This window comes from Salvelinus alpinus, chromosome 4 (assembly GCF_045679555.1).
Source record: "Salvelinus alpinus chromosome 4, SLU_Salpinus.1, whole genome shotgun sequence".
Lineage (NCBI taxonomy): Eukaryota > Metazoa > Chordata > Actinopteri > Salmoniformes > Salmonidae > Salvelinus > Salvelinus alpinus.
In genome coordinates, this window is record NC_092089.1 from 57,713,484 (window position 1) to 57,726,920 (window position 13,437).

The following is a 13,437-nucleotide window of genomic DNA, read 5'->3' on the forward strand; positions in this document are numbered from 1 at the left end:
CTATAACAGCCTCCACTTTTCTGGCAAAGGCTTCCACTAGATGTTGGAATATTGCTGCGGGGACTTGCTTCCATTCAGGCACAAGAGCATTAGTGAGGTCGGGCACTGATGTTGGGCGATTAGGTCTGGCGCGCAGTCAGCGTTCGAATTCATCCAAAAGGTGTTCGATAGGGTTGAGGTCAGGGCTCTGTGCAGGCCAGTCAAGTTCTTCCACACCGATCTCGACAAACCATTTCTGTATGGACCTTGCTTTGTGCATGTGGGCATTGTCATGCTGAAACAGGAAAGGGTATTCTCCAAACTGTTGCCACAAAGTTGGAAGCACAGAATCGTCTAGAATGTCATTGTGTGCTGTAGCGTTAAGATATCCCTTCACATGGAACTAAGGGGCCTAGACCTAACCATGAAAAACATCCCCAGACCATTATTCCTCTTCCACCAAACTTTACAGTTGGCACTATAAATTGGGGTAGGTAGCGTTCTCCTGGCATCCGCCAAACCCAGATTCGTTCTTCTGACTGCCAGATGGTGAAGCGTGATTCATTACTCCAGACAACCAGTTTCCACTGCTCCAGAGTCCAATGGCGAGCTTTACACCGCTTGGCATTGCGCATGGTGATCTTAGGCTTGTGTGCAGCTGCTCTGCCATGGAAACCCATTTCATGAAGTGAGGCACTTTTGGAACTCGGTAGTGAGTGTTGCCACCGAGGACAGTAGGTTTTTATGTGCTACGCGCTTCAGCACTCGGCGGTCCCGTTCTGTGAGCTTGTGTGGCCTACCACTTTGTGGCTGAGCCGTTGTTGCTCCTAGACTTTTCCACTTCACAATAACAGCACTTACAGTTGACCAGGGCAGCTCTAGCAGGGTAGAAATTTGACGAACTGACTTGTTGGAAAGGTGGCATCCTATGCCGGTGCCACGTTGAAAGTCACTGACCTCTTCAGTAAGGCCATTCTACTGCCAATGTTTGTGTATGGAGATTGCATGGCTGTGTGCTCGATTTTATAAATCTGTCAGCAACGGGTGTGGAATCCGCTAATTTGAAGGTGTGTCCACATACTTCTGTATATATAGTGAATGTACCTCACACACTCAATTATCTTTAAGATCCTTCAGTTGAGTAGTGAATTCTAAGCACAGATTTAACCAAAAAGACTAGGGACCTTTCCAATGCCTTGCAAAGAAGGGCACCAATTTTTTACAAAGCAAACACTGAATATCCCTTTGAGCATGGTGAAGTTATTAATGAGGATTTGGATGGTGTAACAATACAAACAGAACATGTGCAGACCAGCTGGCTGGTGTGTTTACGGACATATTCAGTCTTCCCTATCCCAGTCTGTTGTCCACACTTGCTTCAAGATGTCCACTATTGTTCCAGTACCCAAGAAAGTGAAGGTAACTGAACTAAATGACTATCGCCCAGTAGCACTTACGTCATCATGAAGTACTTTGAGAGGCTAGTTATGGATAATATCACCTCCACCTTATCCGACACACCCCCATCAGACCCGCGATGCAAAAAGAAGAAAGTTACCCCACCCAAATAACGCAAAAGTTACATTTTAACATTCATGAGGAGAAGAGACAGTCAACGGACCATTTTGTGGTGCTGAAATGTAAAGCTGCAACCGCAGTGCAATCATGTGTAGGTGAACAGCGCCTGGTGTTGAAATTATAACTAGCTAACTTGTTATGCAAGTGGCGAACAGGAATAGATATCTTCATTTTAATTTGACTTTATAAACAAGAGAGCTTATTTGCAGCCTATTTCTTCCGAGCCTTACATAAAATAACTTGGATGAGGTAGGCTATGGCTTAACAGCATTTTTCACAAGAAAAAAATGTTGCCTAATAGAAGTGCGAGTTTTTCCAAGTGGGCCTGCTTACAATGGGAACTGGACAAAAATGTAGCATCCTACATAAAACAATAATGTAAAGAAAAAAAGGTGACGTCTGCAAATGTCTGTGTCTGAATGTCTCGGGATAGCTTGCTCCTGTAATGTCAGAACAGAAAATACTGTCAGCATGAGACCTAAATAGCCTTGGATAAGTACTTAGTATTTGCTAAGTCATATAAGGCTACTAAGTTACTTACTCAATGGGAAAAGTTGCATTTATCCTCGGACACGATCTTGTTGATGGTGGGTGAGCTGTGATTTTGATACGCAGGCAGTCCTCGATTGACGTCTGAAATCCAGTTTCTGTCGTGAATCTAGATTGCGTTCATAGAGGAAAAGGAGGACTCACAGGTGTAAGTTGATTCAAACAATGTTAGCACATAAAATGCAAGTTTCTTTATTGTGCTGTATTCCTGAGCTTGCCACCCAAAACGCACTCAGGGACATGGCACTCCTGATTCTTCAACGTGTGTAAGCGCAGCCTTCCAGATGAAAAGTCAAAATCGAACTACTCAAGCTTCCTAGTAAAGGCCTCAAGTTTTTCCACCATGTCCACGACTGTTTTCCCTCTTCCTTGTAACTGCAGATTTAACCCGTTTAAAGTGACAGAACAGGTTAGCCAAAAAAAGAACGGAGAGGAAATCCTCATTTTCCAGAATGCGAAGGTGGTCAGCTGCTGCACATATTTAGCTTTTTCTAAGAAAACCGACAATCTGGTCATGCAGCTCACAGAACCACTCCAGCGCTTTTCCTTTACTCAGCCAGCGATTCTGTCACAAGCTTGCGGAAAAGACGGTGTTGGATGCTTGCTTCCAGACAAACTAAACACATTCTTTGCCCGCATTGAGGATAATACAGTGACACCGACGCGGCCCGCTACCAAGGACCGCGGGCCCCCCCCCCTCTCCTTCTCCATGGCCGACGTAAGTAAGACATTTAAACGTGTTAACCCTCGCAAGGCTGCCGGCCCAGACAGCATCCCTTGCCGCGTCCTCAGATAATGCGCAGACCAGCTGGCTGTTTACAGACATATTCAATCTCTCCTTATCCCAGTCTGCTGTCCCCACATGCTTCAAGATGGCCACCATTGTTCCTGTACCCAAGAAGGCTTAAGGTAACTGAACTAAATGACTATCGCTTTGAGAGACTAATCAAGGATCATAATCACCTCCAACTTACTTGCCACCCTAACCCACTTCAATTTGCATACCACCCCAATAGGTCCACAGACAATGCAATCGTCATCCCACTGCACACTGCCCTGTCCCATTTGGACAAGAGGAATACCTATGTAAGAATGCTGTTCATTGACTACAGCTCAGCATTCAACACCATAGTACCCTCCAAGCTCATCATTAAGCTTGAGTTCCTGGGTCTCAACCCCGATCTGTGCAATTGGGTCCTGGACTTCCTGACGGGCCACCCCCAGGTGGTGAAGGTAGGAAACATCTCCACTTCACTGATCCTCAACAATGGAGCCCCACAAGGGTGCATGCTCAGCCCCCTCCTGTACTCTCTGTTCACCTATGACTGCGTGGCCATGCACACCTCCAACTCAATCATCAAGTTTGCAGACGTCACAACAGTAGTGGGCTTGATTACCAACAACAACGAGACAGGAGGTGAGGGCACTCAGAGTGTGGTGTCAGGAAAACAACCTCTCAATCAACCTCAACAAAACAAAGGAGATGACCGTGGACTTCATGAAACAGCAGAGGGAGCACCCCCCTATCCACACCGACAGGACAGCAGCAGTTCCTCGGCGTACACATCACGGACAAACTGGAATGGTCCACCCACACAGACAGTCTGGTGAAGAAGGCGCAATAGCGCCTCTTAAACCTCAGGAGGCTGAAGAAATTTGGCTTGTCACCTAAAACCCTCACAAACTCTTACAGATGCACAATTGAGAGCATCCTGTCGGGCTGTATCACCGCCTGGTACGGTAACTGCACCGCTCACAACCGCAAAGCTCTCCAGAGGGTGGTGCGGTCTGCACAACGTATCACCGGGGGAAAATGACCTGCCCTCCAAGACACCTACAGCACCCGATATCACAGGAAGGCCAAAAAGATCATCACGGACAACAACCACCTGAGCCACTGCCTGTTCACCCCGCTACCATCCAGACGGTGAGGTCAGTACAGGTGCATCAAAGCTGGGACAGAGACTGAAAAACAGGCTACCAGACTGTTAAACAGCCAGACTCGAAATCATTGGCCACTTTAATAAAAGGATCACTAGTCACATTAATAATGTTTACATATCTTGAATTACTCATCTCATATGTATATACTGTATTTTACACCATCTATTGCATCTTGCCTACGTCGCTCGGTCATCGCTCATCCATATATTTATATGTATATACGTATATTGTTATTCAATCCCTTTATTTAGATTTGTGTGTATTAGGTAGTTGTGGAATTGATAGATGACTTGTTAGATATTACTGCACTGTCAGGACTAGAAGCACAAGCATTTCACTACACTCGCATTAAAATCTGCTAACCACGTGTATGTGACCAATAAAATGTGATGTCTCCCTGACAAAGTTGATTATGCGCATTACCTTATCCATTACATCTTTTAGCTCATCGTTTAGTCTGGCACACAGCACACTCTGATGGATAAGATAGTGCAAGCCATTAATTTGGGGGGCGATTTCCTTTAACCTGCTGACCAGGCCATGTCTGCCCAACATAAAAGGAGCCCAGTCGGTAACCACAATATTGACTTTTTCGGATGACAGGCATGCTGCGTAAACAATTCTTCCAGCTTTGTGAATATGATGTCCCCGGTGGTGTGTCCTTCGAGGGGAATCCGTGCCAGCAGCTCTTGTTTAAATTCCTTTCCATCAAAATAACAGACAAATACACACACAAACAACTGTGCTACAACAGTGTTGTTAGTACACTCATCAAAAGCCAGGGCAAAAGGTTCAGCCTGATTGAGCCCCTCTAGAACGATCCTATGCACATCATCTGCCAGTGCATGGAGGGGGCGGCGGGCTGTTGATGCAGACAGGAGCACCTGTTTGACAGACGCTGTTATGCTATCCAAATCAAAAATTGTCAAGAAACTGAAGATCTCGTACAACGCTGTGTACTACTCCCTTCACAGAACAGCGCAAACGGTCTCTAACCAGAATAGAAAGCAGAGTGAGAGGCCTTGGTGCACAACTGAGCAAGAGGACAAGTACATCAGTGTGTCTAGTTTGAAAAACAGACGCCTCACAAGTCCTCAACTGGCAGCTTCATTAAATAGTATATGCAAAACACCAGTCTCAGTGTCAACAGTGAAGAGACGACTCCGGGATGCTGGCCTTCTAGGCAGAGTTCCTCTGTCCAGTGTGTGCTCTTTTGCCCATCTTAATATTTTCTTCTTATTGGCCAGTCTGAGATATTACTTTAGCTTTGCAACTCTGCCTAGAAGGCCAGCATCCCGGAGTCACCTCTTCACTGTTGAAATCGATCAATGATCAATTATCCTTTTAAAATAATAAACTTGGATTAGCTAAGTGTCATTGGAACACAGGAGTGATGGTTGCTGATAATGGGCCTCTGTACGCCTATGTAGATATTCCATAAAAAAATCAGCCGTTTCCAGCTACAATAGTCATTTACAACATTAACAATGTCTACACTGTATTTCTGATCAATTTGATATTATCTTAAATGGACAAAAATGTTGGCTTTTCTTTCAAAAAACAAGGACATTGTAACGGTCTTCTACCTCGTCCTCCTCATCAGACGAGGAGAGGCGAGAAGGATCGGAGGACCAATTTGCAGCGTAGTAATTTGACATAATATTTATTCAAATGAAAATGACGAAACACGAAGAACACTTGAATTGATACAAAATAACAAAACGACGTAGACAGACCTAGACATGAGAACTTACATACAACGAAGAACGCACAAACAGGAAAATGACTACACAAACGAACGAACAAACCGAAACAGTTCCGTGTGGCGCAACATACACAGACACGGAAGACAACCACCCACAACAAACAATGTGAAACCACCTACCTTAATATGGTTCTCAATCAGAGGAGATGAAAACCACCTGCCTCTAATTGAGAACCATATCAGGTCACCCATTAACCAACATAGAAACACATAACATAGAATGCCCACCCACACTCACGCCCTGACCGACTAACACATACAAAAACAACAGGTCAGGAACGTGACAGACATTTCTAAGTGACCCCAAACTTTTGAATGGTAGTGTATACATACAGTACCAATCAAAAGTTTGGACACACCTACTCATTCAAGGATTTGTCTTTATTTGTACTATTTTCTACATTGTAGAATAATAGTGAATACATCAAAACTCCAAAATAACATATATGGAATCATGTACTAACCAAAAAAAAGTATTAAACAGATATATTTAGATTCTTCAAAGTAGCCACCCTTTGCCTTCATGACAGCTTTGCACACTTGGCATTCTCTCAACCAGCTTCATGAGGTAGTCACCTGGAATGCATTTCAATTAACAGGTGCGCCTTGTTAAAAGTTAATTTGTGGAATTTCTTTCCTTCTTAACTTAAAACCTCTACAGGATCGGTGGGTCCCCCGTGGGACAGTTGAGCCAACGAAGGCTAACGGGATTAGCATGAGGTTGTAAGTAACAAGAACATTTGCCAGGACATAGACATATCTGATATTGGGAGAAAGCTTAAATTCTTGTTAATCTAACTGCACTGTCCAATTTACATTAGCTATTACAGTAAAATAATACTATGCTATTGTTTGAGAGTGCACATGTATGAACTTGAAACTGTATTAATAAACCAATTACTGACATTTGGGCAGTCTTGATATAACATTTTGAACTTAAATGGAATGGTTCATTGGATCAGTCTATAACTTTGCACATACACTGCTGCCAGCTAGTGGCCAAAATAAAAATTTAGCCTGGGCTGGAATGATACATTATGGCCTTTCTTTTGCATTTCAAAGATGATGGTACAAAAAAATACAAAAAAGCTTTGTATTATCTTTTACAAGATCTAATGTGTTATATTCTCCTAATTTCCACAAACTTCAAAGTGTTTCCTTTCAAACGGTATCAAGAATATACATATCCTTGCTTCAGGTCCTTAGCTACAGACAGTTACATTTGGGTATGTCATTTTAGGCGAATATAGAAAAAAAGGGTCCGACCCTTAATAATGCGTTTGAGCCAATCAGTTGTGTTGTGACAAGTGAGGTGGTATACAGAAGATAGCCCTATTTGGTAAAATACCAAGTCCATATTATAGCAAGAACAGCTCAAATAAGCAAAGAGAAATGACAGTCCATCATTACTTTAAGACATGAAGGTCAGTCAATCCGGAAAATGTAAAGAAAGCTTCTTCAAGTGCATTCTCAAAAACCCTCAAGCACTATGATGAAACTGGCTCTAATGAGGACCGCCACAGGAATGGTTTTTGGTTCCAACCACTGTGTCTTTGTGAGACGCAGGGTAGGTGAACGGATGATCTCCGCATGTGTAGTTGCCACCGTGAAGCATGGAGGAGGTAGTGTGATGGTGCTTTGCTGATGAACTTTTGACTGGTACTGTATATTGCTTATATAATTTTCAAGATGAAAAAACATTTTCAGTGTAAACTTATTAAACAACTAAAACCAGATATAATCTACAGTGCATTCGGAATGTATTCAGACCCCTTGACTTTTTCCACATTTTCTTATGTTACAGCCTTAATCTAAAATGGATTAAATAAAAATTATCATAAATCTACACACAATACCCCATAATGACAAAGCGAAAACAGGTTTTTAGAAATGTTAGCAAATGTATTAAAAAACAAAAACAGACACCTTATTTACATAAGTATTCAGACCCTTTGCTATGAGACTCAAAATTGAGCTCCTGTTTCCATTGATCATCCTTGAGATGTTTCTACAACTTGATTGGAGTCCACCTGTGGTAAATTCAATTGATTGGACATGATTTGGAAAAGGCACACATCTGCCTGTATTAAGGTCCCACAGCTGACAATGCATGTCAGAGCAAAAATCAAGCCATGAGGTCGAAGGAATTGTCCGTAGAGCTCCGAGACAGGATTGTGTCAAGGCACAGATCTGGGGAAGGGTACCAAAAAATGGCTGAAGCATTGAAGGTCCCCAAGAACACAGTGGCCTCCATCATTCTTAAATGGAAGAAGTTTGGAACCACCAAGACTCTTCCTAGAGCTGGCCATCCGGCAGAACTGAGCAATCGGGGGAGAAGGGCCTTGGTCAGGGAGGTGACTAAGAACCCGAGGGTCACTCGGTCCTAAAGGACTCTCAGACCATGAGAAACAAGATTCTCAGGACCTCAGACTGGGGAGAATGTTCATCTTCTAACAGGTCAACAACCCTAAACACACATCCAAGACAACGCAGGAGTGGCTTTGAGACAAGTCTCAGAATGCTCGTGTGGCCCAGCCAGAGCCCGGAACCTGATCGAACATCTCTTGAGAGACCTGAAAATAGCTCTGCAGTGACGCTCCCCATCCAACCTGACAGATCTTGAGAGGATCTGCAGAGAAGAATGGGAAAAACTCCCCAAATACAGGTGGGCCAAGCTTGTAGCGTCATACCGAAGAAGACGTGAGGCTGTAATTGCTGCCAAAGGTGCTTCAACAAAGTACAGAGTAAAGGGTCTGAATGCAAATGTGATATCAGTTTTTAATACATTTGCAAAATGTTTAATCCAATTTAAAAAGGCTGTAACGTAACAAAATGTGGAAAAAGTCAAGGGGTCTGAATACTTTCCGAATGCACTGTATGTAGAAAAGATAATGGACCTATATATATTTTTTATACGATTATCTTTGAGAACTAACAATCACCTATTTACAAGCTAGACAATCAGGGAAAACCCAAAAAATTAATAATTATACATTCAGGAGCATTTTGTCTTGGGGCCGCCATTGATTTTGTAAAAATGTCAGAGTCCCTCAGATAGCATAAGCCATAGCAAAATGTGTAGAACTGCAGGAAATTAGCTTTAAAACAGCACTTTTGTCACTGTGGCTAACAGGAGGGCCTCTAAAATTTTATATCACCCTTTATTCATTTCAACTTACCCTTCTGCGGTGGAAAACCCACCCTCAATCTGCTGCACTGCTGTCCTCTCCTTCACTCTCTACTCTTTTCCAACTCTTACTCCTCTTCTCTCCTTTCCTGCCCTCCTTCACTCTCCTCCCCTCTGCTGACAAGATAATGTAAACAGCCGCTTTTCACAGACAGCTCCTTTTCCCTATTGTTTTTTTCTCCTTCTTTCTCTCAGTCTCTGGTTATCCTGGATGCCCCCTTTGCCTGGGCCCCTTTTAGTGCCAGCATGAGGACCATAGAGTGGGGCATACACTCACATAGCTTTGCCTGATCCCCCCCCTTCACAGTCCTGTGCCAAGGTCTCATAAAACACACTCTTACAAAAGTGACCCTTTCTCTTTCTCACCCTTCTGTCCTTCCTCACTCATTCACTCACATTATGTCTTCCTCCAACACAAGAGAAGGAATTTCAAAGGTGCGTTCTATTGACCTAATAAACCACTCATCTCATTCAGAGGAAATTTCAGAGCCTAACTTCAGATTTTAATTCTTTCAGTTTCTGTAAAATGTTATTTTATATGAATTAATAATGTTTAAGTCAATACCACAGGTACAAATAGCTGACAAGTCTAGAGGGTGGCAAACAAACAAACAAACAAACACACATACTGTACATACACACAGACACGCACAGACCTTTGGTGCCGGGCGGCTGCAGGTTGTCCCCGGTGAGAGAGCACCAGCCCACGGGGAAGATGTCCCGGGAGTCGTAGCGGCAGTAGTAGTCGAAAGCACCCCGCCAGCCGTCGAAGGTGACGAGCACCTCCACGCCACGCAGCGCCCCCACCGTGGCCGGGCAGATGAAGTGGGGGTTCTTGCGGTCCACTGCCTCCAGCTTCATGCCCACCTGGAAGGAGTTCTGCTCTGGGACCGGGGGCTCCTGCTGGGGTATGAGGGGAAGGGAGGTGGCAGGGACGGGAGAAGTTAGTGACAACCTCCCAGAGGTTAAGATAGTCATGTCTCTCCTTGGGGGGGTGCATAGTTGTCACATGAAGTGAGGTCCAACTGCATAATGGGTGAGTGAAGACACCATGACAGGAAGCGGAGCGAGAGACAGACTAGATTCCATTGTAAGACATAGATGGGTTGGGTCTGGGAACTACTATGAACATCATAGTTGGTTTGGGGTTTAGCTGCTTTATGGGTTGATGCATCATATGATAGAGGATAGAGGGGTAATTGTACTGTGAACAATATCTTGAAGGCATTGATGTAAAAGCAGATACAGTGCTGAGTTCCCTCAAGAGGATGGAACGTGGATTATGGATACGCACTTGCATATCAGGTATGTGTGCCTATCGGGTGAAATGGAGAAGATGGGGAACAAAGTGAAAATGACATGACTTGGGAACACTTCTCGGAACCTGGGGCCTAAAGGGCAAGTCTGGGTGAAAGCATGAGGAAGCTTTTTAGAGCTTTCATTTTTGTGGAACTTATCCTGGAGGCATAGAGTCAGGTGAAGAGAGTGGGAATTGTCATGGTTTCAGACTTTGGTTTTCATGCATATATAAATATGCATAGCTTATCACGATATTAATGCTGTTATCTGTGTGTGTCGTTTTGTTGCTTTCCAAGTCTTGTGCTCTCTTAGGAACCAGAAGGGGGAAGTGGAGAAACCACAGCCGCTCCATCTGCCATTGAACAAGACGGCAGATTCAGCTGGAATGGCAATTAAATTGTGTGATCATAGTACAGAGGCCATAAGTCTCTTACATATGTAAACCTCGCGGTGTAACTGGTTGTTCATTGTTTGTTCATTTGTTTGTTTAATTCATGTTTTATAATAATTTGTTAGTTTTTTTATTCATGTTTTCAAGTTTATGTAAATGTTCTAGTTTATGTAAAGTGAACATTAGGACGCTATTGTTCAAGAGGAAGGACTGTTGGAATCGGCTAAACTTTGAACATTGAGATATTAAATGAATGATAGGAAATGAAAGAGACTATGTTAGAAGTTAATGGTTCTCTGAAGAAAGACAGAAGGCTTTGGAATGTGTTTGATGGAGGAGAGGAGAGCGATGGGTTGATATAGGGAAGACAGGTGGACATCTGTGTCTTAGATGAAAGAGGGGTTGAGGTCAGGAGGTGAGGACAGATTCTCTTAAGAGAGTAATAAATGTTTGGAATCCTGTTACCCTCTTTATTAGCTTCCTGTAGAGCCATAAAATGTAAGGATTGGAGAGAAAGAGGAGTGTCTTAAGTGGGATGTATATAAACTGTGATGTCTGAAATGTTTTGCTGTCTGATTTCAGCTGTACAGAACCTTTGGGAAGAATACATCCGGTTAAAGCTTCTCTAGTGTCCGTGGGTTATTTACTCTGAAAAATAAGAACCTAACAATACGCACAAGTACACATGGGTTTTGTGTTGTAGATACCTGGTAGTGGAGTATGGGCCTAAGGGCACACAGTGTGTTGTGAATTCTGTTATGAATGTATTGGAATGTTTTTAAAATCGTATAACTGCCTTAATTTTGCTGGACCACAGGAAGAGTTGCTGCTGTCTTTTTGGGGGATTTTTTATATTATTAACCCCTCCACTCCCCCCCCCCTCTTTGGAGGAAAAATATATATTTTTATAGCTTTTCTGCTACATATACATACATTGTACATATTCATATACATTTTACATACACATTTTGCATACATGGTACTTTAACATAAGCAGTCACATAACAATAATACATTGCCAAACATAGGCTCTTTAATCCCAACCCTCAGCCACTCTCAGCCCATCCCACCTATCACCATAGACCACCCTCGTTTGTGTGTCATATATTTTTCAATTGTGCCGTTTCACCAAATGTTTTACCTTTTTTAATCGTATAGTATCCACAGATGAGCTTAAGATGAAAACCTTTCCTACGAGTATTATTATATTATTTATTGACTGACTATGGGTTTCCAAATCGCCCAACACTGCTATTTGTAAGGTTCATTTAAAGTGCATAATGTGACTTTTTTTTAACCATTCCTGAACCTGTGACCAGAAACAAGATACATAGATCATTTATTCTGGTATTGCCTCTATTGATTCTGTTACTTCGCAGCAAAATCTATAGAGCTGAGATTGTTGTATGCCCCATATACAGTGGGGAGAACAAGTATTTGATACACTGCCGATTTTGCAGGTTTTCCTACTTACAAAGCATGTAGAGGTCTGTAATTTTTATCATAGGTACACTTCAACTGTGAGAGACGGAATCTAAAACAAAAATCCAGAAAATCACATTGTATGATTTTTAAGTAATTAATTTGCATTTTATTGCATGACATAAGTATTTGATCACCTACCAACCAGTAAGAATTCCGGCTCTCACAGACCTGTTAGTTTTTCTTTAAGAAGCCCTCCTGTTCTCCACTCATTACCTGTATTAACTGCACCTGTTTGAACTCGTTACCTGTATAAAAGACACCTGTCCACACACTCAATCAAACAGACTCCAACCTCTCCACAATGGCCAAGACCAGAGAGCTGTGTAATGACATCAGGGATAAATTGTAGACCTGTACAAGGCTGGGATGGGCTACAGGACAATAGCCAAGCAGCTTGGTGAGAAGGCAACAACTGTTGGCACAATTATTAGAAAATGGAAGAAGTTCAAGATGACGGTCAATCACCCTCGGTCTGGGGCTCCATGCAAGATATCACCTCGTGGGGCATCAATGATCATGAGGAATGTGAGGGATCAGCCCAGAACTACACGGAAGGACCTGGTCAATGACCTGAAGAGAGCTGGGACCACAGTCTCAAAGAAAACCATTAGTAACACACTACGCCGTCATGGATTAAAATCCTGCAGCGCACGCAAGGTCCCCCTGCTCAAGCCAGCGCATGTCCAGGCCCGTCTGAAGTTTGCCAATGACCATCTGGATGATCCAGAGGAGGAATGGGAGAAGGTCATGTGGTCTGATGAGACAAAAATAGAGCTTTTTGCTCTAAACTCCACTCGCCGTGTTTGGAGGAATAGAAGGATGAGTACAACCCCAAGAACACCATCCCAACCGTGAAGCATGGAGGTGGAAACATCATTCTTTGGGGATGCTTTTCTGCAAAGGGGACAGGACGACTGCACCGTATTGAGGGGAGGATGGATGGGGCCATGTATCGCGAGATCTTGGCCAACAACCTCCTTCCCTCAGTAAGAGCATCGAAGATGGGTCGTGGCTGGGTCTTCCAGCATGACAACGACCCGAAACACACAGCCAGGGCAACTAAGGAGTGGCTCCGTAAGAAGCATCTCAAGGTCCTGGAGTGGCCTAGCCAGTCTCCAGACCTGAACCCAATAGAAAATCTTTGGAGGGAGCCGAAAGTCCGTATTGCCCAGCGACAGCCCCGAAACCTGAAGGATCTGGAGAAGGTCTGTATGGAGGAGTGGGCCAAAATCCCTGCTGCAGTGTGTGCAAACCTGGTCA

The 13,437-nt window shown here is 43.5% G+C and overlaps 1 protein-coding gene across 13 annotated transcripts in view; it reads right to left on the bottom strand.

Annotated features, from left to right (window-relative positions):
- The window catches only part of LOC139574020 (polycomb protein SCMH1-like), a 47,664-nt gene that overhangs the window by 11,441 nt on the left and 22,786 nt on the right, over positions 1-13,437 (bottom strand). For 12 of the 13 annotated variants that reach the window (XM_071398137.1, XM_071398131.1, XM_071398125.1 and 9 more), the window contains one exon: positions 9,659-9,905. In XM_071398137.1, the coding sequence (XP_071254238.1) occupies positions 9,659-9,905 (247 nt within the window). The remainder of the gene's footprint in view (positions 1-9,658; positions 9,906-13,437) is intronic. The other variant, XM_071398135.1, reaches the window with a different exon arrangement.